Raw genomic sequence first — 14,814 nt, 5'->3', positions numbered from 1 at the left:
CAGCATGTTCTTTCGATGGGATCTCCGAGAAAACCTAAGTGCCGGCCCCTGTAACCTGAATAGGAGGGGCGGTGGGGTGGCTGCATCTAGAAGAATCATTCTCTCCATCGTCCTCCCGCGGTCTCTGAATGCCTGCTTTTGCTCCTCTCCCTCTCGCAGGCATTTAGGTACTGCGGGAAGAAGATGGAGAGAATGATTCTTCTAGATGCAGCCACCCCACCGCTCCTCCTATCCTGCTCATCTCTGCTGCCCCCACAGTGCTCTCTACCCCCCTCCACAGTGCTCTCTAGCCCCCCAGTGCTCTCCACCTCCCCCATGCTCTCTGCTGCCCCCACAGTGCTCTCTACCCCCCTCCACAGTGCTCTCTAGCCCCCCAGTGCTCTCCACCTCCCCCATGCTCTCTGCTGCCCCCCGCCTCTCTTCCTGTGCTCTGCACCTCCCCCCTGTGATATCCACCTCTCCCTGTGCCCTCCACTTCTCCCCCAGTGCTATCCAGCCCACCCCCCCTGGCCCCTGTGCTCTCCTCCTCCCTCCTGTACTCTCCACCTCCCCCCATGCTCTAGGCTGCCCCCCTGTGCCCTCCACCTCTCCCCTGCTTTTTACCTCCCCCTGTGCTCTCCACCTCCCTACATGCTCTACGGTCTCCCCCTGTGCCCTCCGCCTCTCCCCCTGTGCTCTTCACCTCCCCCAGTGCTCTCCAGCCCCCCCCAGTGCTCTCTAGCCCCCCAGTGCTCTCCACCTCCCCCCATGCTCTCCACCTCCCTCCTGTGCTCTCCACCTCCCCCATGCTCTACGCTGCCCCCCTGTCCCCTCTGCCTCTCCTCCTCCCCCTGTGCTCTTTACCTCCCCCAATGCTCTCCAACCCCCCTTCTCTCCACCTCCCTCCTGTGCTCTCCACCTCCCCCCATGCTCTACGCTGCCCCCCTGTGCCCTCCGCCTCTCCCCCTGTGCTCTCTACCTCCCTCCATGCTCTACGCTGCCCCCTGTGCCCTCCGCCTCTCCCCCTGAGCTCTCCACCTCCCCCTGTGCTCTTTTCAATTCCCCTAATTCTCTCCAGCCCCCCCAGTGCTCTCCACCCCCCCCAGTGCTCTCCAGCCCCCCTTCTCTCCACCTCCCTCCTGTGCTCTCCACCTCCCCCCATGCTCTACGCTGCCCCCCTGTGCCCTCCGCCTCTCCCCCTGTCCTCTCTACCTTTCCCCATGCTCTACGCTGCCCCCTGTGCCCTCCGCCTCTCCCCCTGAGCTCTCCACCTCCCCCTGTGCTCTTTTTAATTCCCCTAATTCTCTCCAGCCCCCCCCAGTGCTCTCCAACCCCCCCAGTGCTCTCCAGCCCCCCTTCTCTCCACCTCCCTCCTGTGTTCTCTACCTCCCCCCATGCTCTACGCTGCCCCCCTGTGCCCTCTACCTCCCTCCATGCTCTACGCTGCCCCCTGTGCCCTCCGCCTCTCCCCCTTCCTGTGCTCTCCCCTCCCCCTGTGCTTTTTTCAATTCCCTCTAATTCTCTCCAGCCCCCCAGTGCTCTCTATCACCCCCAGTACTCTCCAGCACCCCCTTCTCTCCACCTCCCTCCTGTGCTCTTCACCTCCACCCATGCTCTACGCTGCCCCCCTGTGCCCTCTGTCTCTCCCCCTGTGCTCTCTACCTCCCCCCATGCTCTACACTGCCCCCTGTGCCCCCCGCCTCTCCCCCTGTGCTCTCCACCTCCCCCTGTGCTCTTTTCAATTCCCCCTAATTCTCTACAGCCCCCCAGTGCTCTCCAACCCCCCCAGTGCTCTCCAGCCCCCCTTCTCTCCACCTCCCTCCTGTGTTCTTTACCTCCCCCCATGCTCTACGCTGCCCCCCTGTGCCCTCTACCTCCCTCCATGCTCTACGCTGCCCCCTGTGCCCTCCGCCTCTCCCCCTGTGCTCTCCCCTCCCCCTGTGCTTTTTTCAATTCCATCTAATTCTCTCCAGCCCCCCCCAGCGCTCTCTATCACCCCCAGTACTCTCCAGCCCCCCCTTCTCTACACCTCCCTCCTGTGCTCTCCACTTCCCCCATGCTCTACGCTGCCCCCTGTGCCCTCCGTCTCTCCCCCTGTGCTCTCTACCTCCCCCATGCTCTACGCTGCCCCCTGTGCCCTCCGCCTCTCCCCCTGTGCTCTCCACCTCCCCCTGTGCTCTTTTCAATTCCCCCTAATTCTCTCCAGCCCCCCCAGTGCTCTCTATCATCCCCAGTGCTCTCCACCTCCCTCCTGTGCTCTCCTCCTCCCCCCATGCTCTACGCTGCCCCCTATGCCCTCCATCTCTCCCCCTGTGCTCTCCACCTCCCCATGCTCTATGCTGCCCCCCTGTGCCCTCTGCCTCTCCCCCAGTGTTCTCTAGCCTCCCCAGTGCTCTCCACCTCCCCTTGTGCTCTCCAGCCCCCCAGTGCTCTTTAACACCCCAGCCCAGTATTCTCCACCTCCCCACATGGTCATCTTCAGTAGAGGGCAGTGTGGTGCGCACCGCACGGCTCCCTTTTTTTTTTTTTGTACAAACTTTACTTGAAGTGTACAAAGGGTACACTTCATTGGTGGCGATGCACTGCTGTACATTACCATGCGATTCGGCATTTCTGCATTTTATTACAACATGCTGGAGCTCAGCCATACCGTGTTTCCCCGAAAATAAGACCTAGCATTATTTTCCAGGGGGGCTGCAATATAAGCCCTACCCCGAAAATAAGCCCTAGTTTAAAATGCTAGTAAAATCCTATAATCCACTCTATTATAGTATTATATGATGTACAATGTGTGTGTTTCTGTCATATAATTGCGGGGGAAGAGAGCTCTGGGGGGGGGTCACAGAAGCGCAGAGCGGCGCTATAATGAAGGTATTTGCCACAATTATATTACAGAAACACACACAGGGCCGGATTCACGTAGATCGGCGCATTGTTACGGCGGCGTAGCGTATCGTATTTACGTTACGCCTCCTTAAGTCAGAGAGGCAAGTGCTGTATTCACAAAGCACTTGCCTCCTAACTTACGGCGGCGTAGCGTAAATGGGGCCGGCGTAAGCGCGCCTAATTCAAATGAGGATGAGGGGGGCGTGTTTTATGTAAATGATTGGTGACCCGACGTGATTGACGTTTTTTACTAATGGCGCATGCGCCGTCCGTGTACATATCCCAGTGTGCAGTGCTCCAAAGTACGCCGCAAGGACGTATTGGTTTCGACGTGAACGTAAATTACGTCCAGCCCCATTCACGGACGACTTACGCAAACAACGTAAAATTTTCAATTTTCGGCGCGGGAACGGCGGCCATACTTAACATTGGCGAGGCCACCTAGGGGGCAGCTTTATCTTTCCGCGGCGTATCTCTTACGGAAACAGCGTATCTTTACTGCGACGGGCAAGCGTACATTCGTGAATCGGCGTATCTAGTCATTTACATATTCTACGCCGAACTCAACAGAAGCGCCACCTAGCGGCCAGCGGAAAAATTGCACCCTAAGATACGATGGCGCAGGCCGTCGTATCTTAGCTAGGTTTAAGTGTATCTCAGTTTGAGCATACACTTAGGCTGCATTCACATCTGAGCGTTTTGTCGCCTGAAGCGCGATGCTCAAAGACGCTAGAGGGGAAAAATAACATTATTCTCTATGGAGATGGTTCACATCTCCAACGCAAAACGCCGTACGCGTAACGCCTAATTTCAAACAAGTCCCGGACCCGCGAATCGGGCGGCTTGGGCATTTTACATTGATGCCAATGACCTGTACAAAACCGTGGGGAAAAACGCTGCGTTTTGTCGCGGCAAATCGCGGGGTAAAACGCCGCAATTTGTCGCGGTAAAAAACGCCGCAAATCGCCTAGGTGTGAATGCAGCCTGAAACTTACGACGGGCTTAGATTCCGAGTTACGTCGGCGTATCTACTGATACGCCGGCGTAACTCTTTGTGAATCCAGCCCACAGTGTACATTATATAATACAGTAATAGAGTGGATTATAGGATTTTACAAGCATTTTAACTAATTTCACACTGGGGATTCCTGACAGGCAGGGAGGGGGAGGGGGAGAGAAGACAGAACATTACATGGTAAGACCTACCCAGAAAATAAGCCCTACTGTGTCTTTTGTTGCCAAAATTAATATAAGACCCGGGGCTTATTTTCGAGGAAACGCTGTAGGCTGCATTGCAGTGTGAATGGGACATCTAGAAAACGATTGTTTCCTGTGTGTCCTTGCGGTGACAGATCTATACAGTGCAATAAAACGCCGGTCACCGCACTCTGTTCATACCACTTAAGGACCGCCTCCTGCAGATATACGTCGGCAGAATGGCACGGCTGGGCACAAGCACGTACAGGTACGTCCCCTTTAAGTGCCCAGCCGTGGGTCGCCGGCACGCGCACGCGACCCGGTCCGAAGCTCTGCGGCCGCGGGACCCGATCGACGCCGGTGTCCCGCGGTCAGTCACCGGAGCTGAAGAACGGGGAGAGCTGTGTGTAAACACACCTTCCCCGTTCTTCACAGCGGCAGTGTCATCGATCGTGTGTTCCCTGATATAGGGAAAGACGATCACTGACGTCACACGTCCAGCCCCGCCCCCCTACAGTTAGAGACACATATGAGGTCACACATAACCCCTACAGCGCCCCCTAGTGGTTAACTCCTAAGCGCCAATTGTCATTTTCACAGTAATCAGTGCATTTTTATAGCACTTTTTGCTGTGAAAGTGACAATGGTCCCAAAAATGTGTCAAAATTGGCCGATGTGTCCACCATAATGTCGCAGTCACACAAAAAAAAAAAACGCTGATCGCCGCCATTACTAGTAAAAAAAAAAATATTAATAAAAATGCCATAAAACTATCCCCTATTTTGTAAACGCTATAAATTTTGCGCAAACCAATCGATAAACGCTTATTGCGATTTTTTTTAGCAAAAATGGGTAAGAATACGTATCGGCCTAAACTGAGGGAAAAAAAATGTTTTTTATATATTTTTGGGGGATATTTATTATAGCAAAAAGTAAAAAATATTCAATTTTTTTTCAAAATTGTCGCTCTATTTTTGTTTATAGCGCAAAAAATTTAAAACGCAGAGGTGATCAAATACCACCAAAAGAAAGCTCTATTTGTGGGGAAAAAAAAGGACGCCAGTTTTGTTTGGGAGCCACGTCGCACGACCGCGCAATCGTCAGTTAAATCGACGCAGTGCCGAATCGTAAAAAGGGGCAAGGTCCTTTAGCTGCATAATGGTCCGGGTCTTACGTGGTTAAATCATCATTGTAGACAAGCCCTTGCTGGTCCTGTTGCTGGTTGCAGTTATAATTATCGGACAGCATCAAACTGGTTGACACAAAATGCTGCGCAATGTGTAATACATTTCTTGTATCGGGAAATAAATATTTTGGTGTAATTATTATGTTTGGTACACGTGTCATTTCATCATCTGATGTGTTACATTTCTTCTTATCTTCATCATTTCTATTTAATTGATACATAGAATACAATGTTGCAACATTAGGGCTGAGTAAGGAAAGGGATCACTATATCCTGACATGGCGGTTTTTTAACCACTTCCTTACTGGGCACTTAGGGCCAGATTCACAGAAAAAGTACGCCGGAGTGTCTGCTGATACTCCGGCGTACTTTCAAATTTTCTGCGTCGTATCTTTATTTGAAATTCACAAACAAGATACGACGGCTTTTGGCTAAGATCCGTCAGGCGTACGACTTCGTACGCCTTCGGATCTTAGGATGCAATACTTCGGCGACCGCTGGGTGGAGTTTGCGTCGTTTTCCACGTCGGGTATGCAAATTAGCTGATTACGACGATCCACGAAGGTACGCGCGTTCGTCGCATTCTCTTACGTCGTCGCTAGTCGGTTTTTCCCGTCGCAAACATAAGCCTGCCTTTTCATGATTACATTTAGAACAGCCATGTTAACCACTTCCCGACCGCCGCATGTAGATATACGTCGGCAGAATGGCACGGACAGGCACATTGGCGTACCTGTACCTGCCTGCCTAGACGTGGGTCGGGGGTCCGATCGGGACCCCCCCCGCTACACGCGGCGGTCGGGTTCCCTCGGGGAGCGATCCGAGACGACGGCGCGGCTTTTTGTTTATAGCCGCTCCGTCGCGATCGCTCCCCGAAGCTGAAGAACGGGGAGAGCCGTATGTAAACACGGCTTCCCCGTGCTTCACTATGGCGCTGCATCGATCGTGTGATCCCTTTTATAGGGAGACACGATCGATGACGTCATTCCTACAGCCACACCCCCCTACAGTTGTAAACACACACTAGGTGAACCCTAACTCCTACAGCGCCCCCTGTGGTTAACTCCCAAACTGCAACTGTCATTTTCACAATAAAGAGTGCAATTTAAATGTATTTTTTGCTGTGAAAATGACAATGGTCCCAAAAATGTGTCAAAATTGTCCGAAGTGTCCGCCATAATGTCGCAGTCACGAAAAAAATTGCTGATCGCCGCCATTAGTAGAAAAAAAAAAAAATAATAAAAATGCAATAAAACTATCCCCTATTTTGTAAACGCTATAAATTTTGCGCAAACCAATCGATAAACACTTATTGCGATTTTTTTTACCAAAAATAGATTACGTATCGGCCTAAACTGAGGGAAAATTTTTTTTTATATATATATATGTTTTTGGGGGATATTTATTATAGCAAAAAGTAAAAAATATTGAATTTTTTGCAAAATTGTCGCTCTATTTTTGTTTATAGCGCAAAAAATAGAAACCGCAGAGGTGATCAAATACCACCAAAAGAAAGCTCTATTTGTGGGGGAAAAAGGACGCCAATTTTGTTTGGGAGCCACGTCGCACGACCGCGCAATTGTCTGTTAAAGCGACGCAGTCCCGAACTGAAAAAAAAACCCTTGGGTCTTTAGGCAGCATATTGGTCCGGGGCTTAAGTGGTTAAACCATGGCCGTCGTTCCCGCGTCGAATTTCAATTTTTTTTTTTTTCGTAAGACGTCCAGGAATACGAAAGTACGTTACGCACGTCGCTGGAAATTTCCTAACGGAGCATGCGCAGTACGTTCGGCGCGGGAACGCGCCTAATTTAAATGGTACACGCCCCCTTTGGATTAGGCGGGCTTGCGCCGGACGGCTTTACGCTACGCCGCCGCAAGTTTACAGACAAGTGCTTTGTGAATCAAGCACTTACGCTGAAAACTTGCGGCGGTGTAACGTTAACGGGATACGTTACGCCGCCGCATTTGTACCTGAATCTGGCCCTTAAACTCCCCTCCTGCCCAGACCAATTTTCAGCTTTCAGCGCTGATGCAATTTGAAGGACAATTGCGCGGTCATACAACACTGTACCCAAATGAAGTATTTGGAACTTTTTCCCACAAATAAAGCTTTCTTTTGGTTGTATTTGATCATCTCCCGGTTTTTATTTTTTGTTAAAAAAATAAAAAGAGACGTTTTATATTTTTTTTATATTTTGTTATAAAATTTTGCAAACAGGTAATTTTTCTCCTTCATTGATGTACGCTGATGAGGCTTCACTGATGGGCACCGAAAGGCTTCACTGATGGGCACCGAATGGGCTGCACTGATGGGCCCCGATGGGCTGCACTGATGGCCACCAATAGGCTGCACTGATGGCCACTGATGGGCCGCACTGATGGGCACCGATGGGCTGCACTGATGGGCACTGATAGGTGGCACTGGTGGGCAGGGCGGCCATCACAAATTTTGTGATGGCTTACACAGCTTTAGGCAAGGCCCCCCTGGAGCAGAGAACCGAGGAGGGGGGGGGTGCTGCCAAAAAAAACAAAACAAGTGTAATCTCTTCTCTTGGGCCCCTTACAGGTGTAATGCAAAAAAAAATGGGAGGGGGGCCGGTTTGGCCTGTAAGGGGCCCAATGGTCCCCAGGGCCCCTTACAGGCCAGACCGGCCCCCCTCCCATTTCTTTTTTCAAAAATGTAATGCAAAAAATAAATAAAAAATAAAATAAAAAACAGGAGGGGGGCCAGCCGGCCTGTAAGGGGCCCTGGGGACCATCGGGCCCCTTACAGGTGTAATGCCTGTACCCCCCTGATGGCGGCCCTGCTGGTGGGCACTGATAGGTGGCACTGAGAGGTGACACTGAGAGGTGGCACTGATGGTTGGCACTGAGGGGCATTAATAGGTGGCACTGGTGGGCACTGGTGGGCACTGAGAAGTGGTACTAATAGGTGGCACTGATAGGTGGCAGTGATGGGTACTGATGGGTGGCAATGATGGGCACTGATCAGAACAGGTAGGTTACACTACAAGGCAGCACTGCTAGGTGGCACTGATTGGCACCACTGGTGGGCATTGATAGGTGGCACTCGTGGGCATTGATAGGTGGCACTGATTGGCACCACTGGCGGGCATTGATAGGTGGCACTTGTGGGCATTGATAGGTGGCACTGGTGGGCACTGTGGACACTAGCAGGTGGCACTGGCAGGCGGTAAGGTGGGCACAGATTAGGCAGATGTGTCCCTTCCTCTTTGGGGCCGATGTCCCTTGCACAAGAGTCCGTGATCGTCTGTCAGCGTTTATAATTCTTTATAATTTTCAAATTGCACAAAACAAAAACTCACCTGTTGTTTGGCAGTTTGTAGCCAATATAAGCCCTGAAAGAAAAAACAAATGATATGTAACCCAAATTTCATGTAAGCTTTACCATGTAAATGTAACCTAAAAACTACTTTTCAATATTGTTAGATCTGCAGCATTCATTAAAATTACTCCTGGTGATCCTGCCATAAAAGTTTTTGTTCTTACACTTCCTCTTATGGGGTGAGGAATGGGGTGTACTGCTGATAAGGCAGTACAGCCAGCCCTTCTGTCCCGGGCTGTGTTTACTATACTTCAGTTTGTGATTGAACAATAAGCCTCAGAGTGTCTCCTAATTATTCATCTCCAGTGCAGCTGAGGCTGCGGAGAAAGGGACTGATGGGGCACTTGCAGAGCAGTGCTATTCACTTCAATGGGTCTTGTTAAAGGGGGGGGGGGGTATAATTTCTGTCATGGTTGCAAAGCATAGCATTGTGACATTTTAGCAAAAATTGTATTTGATATTTTTGGGGGAAGGTGGGGGGGGGGGGGGGACCCTGTCAGGTAGGCTGTACAGGGCCCTGTTATTTCTAACAGCTGCCAACACTGGGCCAGATTCTCGTATCCTGGCGTAAAACTATGCGGGCGTAACGTATCTCGTTTACGCTACGCGTCCGCAAGTTTTACGGGCAAGTGCTTGATTCACAAAGCACTTGCCTGTAAAGTTGCGGCGGCGTAGCGTAAAAGGGGCCGGCGTAAGCGCGCGTAATTCAAATGATCCCGTAGGGGGCGTCGATCATTTAAATTAGGCGCGTTCCCGCGCCGATCGTACTGCGAATGCGCCGTCCCTAAAATTTCCCGACGTGCATAGCGCTAAATGACGTCGCAAGGACGTCATTGGTTTCGACGTTAACGTAAATGGCGTCCAGCGCCATTCACGGACGACTTACGCAAACGACGTCCATTTTTAAATTTTGACGCGGGAACGACGGCCATACTTAACATTGGTTGCCCCTCATATAGCAGGGGCAACTTTACGCGTCGCAAATGCTACGGAAACGTCGTAAATTCACTGCGTCGACCGCGCGTACGTTTCGGGAATCTCGCGTAAATAGCTAATTTGCATAGACGACGGGGAAAACGACGTCGGCGACACCTAGTGGCGGGAAAAAAAATTGCATCTAAGATCTGACAGCGTAAGAGCCTTACGCCTGTCAGATCTAATGGATATCTATGCGTAACTGATTCTAAGAATTAGTCGCATAGATACGACGGCCCAGATTAGGACTTACGACGGCGCAAATGGCGTTGCGCCATCGTAAGCCTTTTGAGGATCTGGCCCACTGGTGACAACACAGGAGCACACCTAGGAGACAAGGTTGGTGCTCAATATTTTTGGGAGGGCAGCAAACCAACGGCACCCCCACAGGAGAAGGGGGCCATAACAACAACCCCCCCACATCGGAGACAGACGGGGGGGAAGGCCTTAGGAGGGAGATGACGAGTTCTGACCAGGATGACACTCTGATCTCCCCTCCTCCTCTCTTCATTGTCCGAGCCAGGGAGTGCTGGATGTGGCTGCAGGTGAGACCCCTCTTCAGGGCCATTGCTTCTACTCCCGGTCATACAAGAAGTGGTTCCTGAGACCCCTGGCCGATTTAGTCTCAGGACTCGCTTCCTGATTGGCCAGGAGGAGAATCAGGAAGACAATAGCAAATATTAATTTTCTATTGTCACACAGCTGGCAGGGTCGGATTTGCTTTCCCCCAAGGCCAGGTTCCGCAATGTACCTCCTCCCCGCCAACCAAACCACCCCCCCAAATCAATTGAGAATGGCAACCGGGTGGCAGGGACGGCACGGTTAGTTCAAATAGATATATATATATTTTTTTGTTTTTTATCACTTTTTTTTTTCATTTGTAGCTTGTCGTTTACTTTTTTAATTTTTATATCATTTTCTTATTTTTTTATATTTTTCTTATTTACTTTTTAATTACTTTTTTATTTTAATAATTTAATTATTATTTCTTATTTTTTTTATCATTTTTTTTTCCCACTTAACTTTATTGTTCTCACGCGGGAGAAAACAATTCCCTGTGTGATAGCAATTGGAGGTGACAGGTTCATTTTATTGACCCTGTCACCTCCAAAACAGGAGTCCTAGCACTGTGCTAGAACTCCTGTCACAGCTGAGATGGGAAGAGCACAGTTCACCCCTCTCAATGTGTACAGCAGCGGCAGGGACGGGAGAGAGACTCGGCGGCCGGGGGGAAGGACGGCGTCCCGAAGACAGAGCCAGCAGAGAGGTATGTGGGGGGGAGAGAGAGGGGAGGACAGATGGCAGCACACATTTTACAAGTGATTTTAGCGCCGCAATCACTTGTTAACGAGCGAGCGGATTCCCCACACACTACATTTAGTTCTGCTAGAAAGCAACCTAGCGCCCTTAACTGTATGTTTGGGCCATCGGGGGACTCCATGCCGCTGCCGCCCTATGGTGCCCTGCCGCCCCAAGGCCTGGCCTTGGTGGCCTTGTGGGAAATCCGGGCCTGACAGCTGGGTGGGCTCGGGGCGCAGAGAGCCCACCCTTTTTTTAAGCCAATTATAGCCTCGGGCCACCATGTGGTTCTAAAAAAAAAATAAACCCCATTAAAATTCATGCATCTGGCACCCTGAATGTAGATTAGGGTCCGAATGCATGGATTACAGGGGGTGGGGGTCACCCCATAACATAATGTGTATGGAAAAAAAGGGTCTCCCCAGCAGTATCAGCAGCAATGAGATGCAACAAAGAATGAAAAAGAAGCGAAAACAAGTATTTTCGCTGCAAAGGGCATCATGTCATCATGCAGCATGATCTCATGATTTGGACGAGACTAAACTTGGTATATCCCATTATGTGTGGCCAACTCAATATTAAACCCTACGGACTAATAGCCGGATTCATAGAGAGTTACGCCGGCGTAACAGTAGATACGCCGTCGTAACTCTGAATCTACGCCGGCGTTAATTTAAGCGTATTCTGGAAACCAGATACGCTTAAATTAGGCTAAGATACGAACGGCGTAAGTCTCCTACGCCGTCGTATCTTAAAGTGTAATTTTTAGGCTGGCCGCTAGGTGGACGCTTCCGTTGAGTTCGGCTTAGAATATGTAAATGACCAGATACGCTGATTCACGAACGTACGTGCGCCCGTCGCAGTAAAGATACACCGTTTCTGTAAGAGAGACGCCGCGTAAAGATAAAGCTGCCCCCTAGGAGGCGTAGTCAATGTTAAGTATGGCCGTCGTTCCCGCGTCGAAATTTGTAAATTTTACGCCGTTTGCGTAAGTCGTCCGTGAATAGGGCTGGACGTAATTTACGCCCACGTCGAAACCAATACGTCAATCACGTCGGGTCACGAGTAATTTACATAAAACATGCCCCCCCCATCCTCATTTGAATTAGGCGTGCTTACGCCAGCCCCATTTACGCTACGCCGCCGTAAGTTAGGAGGCAAGTACTTTGTGAATACAGTACTTGCCTCTCTGACTTAAGGCGGCGTAGCGTAAATACGATACGCTACGCTGCCTTAAAGTTGCGGCGCTCTCTGAATCTGGCTATAAGGCTGCTTTCACATTGGGGATGGAGCCGCATGATGGTATAGCCGCGCTACTTGTAGCGCGGCTATACCGTCGTATTTACCGCGATATTCGGGCACTTGCGGTGAGGTTTTAACCGCTAGCGGCCGAAAAAGGGTTAATACCGTGGTATTACTGCGGTTTCCCATTGATTTCAATGGGAAGGCGCGGTATAGGAGCGGTGAACACACCGCTCCTATACCGCAGTAAAGATGCGGCTAGCAGGACTTTTGGAGCACTCCTGCTAGCGCACCGCTTCAGTGTGAAAGCCATCAGGCTTTCACATTGAATACTACAGGGCAGGTTTTTTTCATGCGGTATAGCAGCGCTATTTTTAGCGCTGTACCGCATGAAAAACGCCTTAATGTGAAAGGGGCCTAAGACTGGGATGCCATTAAAGCTCATGTGCGTGTAAAGGGAGGCGTCCCAATACTTTTGGCAATAAAGTGTAATTTCAGGGAATGTTCCTGAGACATGGATTTTGAAATGAATAGGAAATCGAGGTTTTGGATGAAAGGTGAAATATGTAATCAGGTGGAGCAAATGTGCTTTATAAATGAGACTAGCGATCTTTAGATGACAGAAGAACGGTGAAGGATCAATGAATGAATATGGAACTTGCACGCTAAGGTAACGTTAGAAGATCACACAACCTGATTTCTTACCTGTCAAGAGTAGAAGGCGGAGCCCCCCTGCCATTCCAATACTCATCCTGAGACCCCTTCTCAGCCCCCCCGACACAGCTCAGAAAATCCTGCTGGAAAATAAAATATAGATATAAATCCTTTTTCTTTAGGAAAATAAAGTTTCCACCTGAGATTACCATACAGCTGCGCTATCTGTGTGATATGACACATTTGTCCCCCCACATCTTGCTTTGGTGACCACCTCAAAGTTTTGAACTATGCGATAAAGGCATTCTCAGACTCATCAATCATGCAGCATGATCTCATGATTTGGACGAGACTAAACTTGGTATATCCCATTTTGTGTGGCTCCCTGCAAAGGGATAATGTGTCCAGAGGCAGCTCTTTAATTAGGCAAATTAGGTGGTCGCCTAAGGCCTCACACTCACAGGGGCCTCGCGGCCGCCTTACTTGCCCGATGCATTACCCCAGTTTTGAGGGACAGGGGACCTTAACGCTTCTGTGCTCAGGCAGCGTTAACCACTTCCAGACCGCTGTACGTCTTTATACGGCCTAACTTTAAAGATAGATATCTCGGTAACGGCAGCAGCTGCTGCCACAACCGAGGTATCTATCTTTAGTGTCAGCGGTCCGGTACACGATAAGGGCGGTCTCCGCGGCGGATTCGCCGCGAGATCGCCGTTATCGGCGGCGGGAGAGGGGCCCCCCCTCCCGCCGCTCTCCCGCGCCCTCCGCCGCTTACCGGAGCCGTCGGTATCGGCGGAGGAGATCGCGACCGTTCGGCAGCTGTGCGGGGTTGCGAGTGAAGGAAAAATCTCCTTCGCCCGTCCCCATAGCTCTGCTGGGCGGAAGTGACGTCAAAACGTCAGTCCCGCCCAGCCTCTTAAAGAAACATTTTTTTTTTTTGTCATTTGAAAAAATGACATTTTCAAATTTTTTATTTTTTTTTGCATTTAAGCCTAAATATGAGATGTGACGTCTTTTTGACCCCAGATCTCATATTTAAGAGGACCTGTCATGCTTTTTTCTATTACAAGGGATGTTTACATTCCTTGTAATAGGAATAAAAGTGATCATTTTATTTTTTATTTTTTTTCCAGTGTAAAAAATAATAAAATAAATAAAAATAAATAAGAAAAAAAAAAAAAATTTTAAAGCGCCCCGTCCCGACGAGCTTGTGCGCAGAAGCGAACGCATACGCGAGTAGCGCCCGCATATGAAAACGGTGTTCAAACGACACAAGTGAGGTATCGCCGCGATCGTTAGAGCGAGAGCACTAATTCTAGCCCTAGACCTACTCTGTACCTCAAAAAATGCAACCTATAGAATTTTTTAAACGTCGCCTATCGAGATTTTTAAGGGTAAAAGTTTGACGCCATGCCACGAGCGGGCGCAATTTGTAAGCGTGACATGTTGGGTATCATTTTACTCGGCGTAACATTATCTTTCACAATATATAAAAAAATTGGCCCAAATTTATTGCTGTCTTATTTTTTAATTAAAAAAAGTGTTTTTTTTCCAAAAAAAGTGCGCTTGTAGGACCGCTGCGCAAATATGGTGTGACAAAAAGTATTGCAATGATCGCCATTTTATTCTCTAGGGTATTAGAAAAAAATATATATATAATGTTTGTGGGTTTTAAGTAATTTTCTAGCAAAAAAAACTGTTTTAGTCTTGTAAACACCAAATCTGAAAAACACCCAAAGTAGAGAAGTGGTTAAGAGCCCTGACTCAGGAGCGGGGCTGCCAGCGTTCCTAACAACCAGTGAATATCGGTGACACCCCCCCTTGTGACGTCAATGACCCAGCATGCCCTCAGTCAATGATGTCTCAAGGGGCGGGTTCCCCAGGTGACATCACTGAGTGGCCCCGCCCCTTAGTTATTAAAGAGCAGGATCTGGGGGCTACGATTGTTAAAAGGGGGCTTCCAGATTCCGATAAGAGCCTTGCCGGCAGACCCCCACAACCACCGGCCAGGGTTGTGGGGAAGAGGCTCTTGTCCTTGAATTATTTTTCC

At 49.8% G+C, this 14,814-nt stretch overlaps 1 protein-coding gene across 1 annotated transcript in view; it reads right to left on the bottom strand.

Annotated features, from left to right (window-relative positions):
• LOC120946255 (mucin-2-like) overlaps window positions 1-14,814 on the bottom strand; it is a 90,957-nt gene that overhangs the window by 60,112 nt on the left and 16,031 nt on the right. The window contains exons 2-3 of the mRNA XM_040361085.1: window positions 12,816-12,907; window positions 8,575-8,607 (exon numbers count right to left, since the gene is read on the bottom strand). Of these exons, the coding sequence (XP_040217019.1) occupies window positions 8,575-8,607; window positions 12,816-12,861 (79 nt within the window). The 5' untranslated portion in view covers window positions 12,862-12,907. The remainder of the gene's footprint in view (window positions 1-8,574; window positions 8,608-12,815; window positions 12,908-14,814) is intronic.

The sequence above is a fragment of the Rana temporaria genome, chromosome 7 (assembly GCF_905171775.1).
Source record: "Rana temporaria chromosome 7, aRanTem1.1, whole genome shotgun sequence".
NCBI lineage: Eukaryota > Metazoa > Chordata > Amphibia > Anura > Ranidae > Rana > Rana temporaria.
The sequence above is the reverse complement of the archived record's forward strand: the minus strand, read 5'-3'. Positions and strand labels throughout refer to the sequence as shown.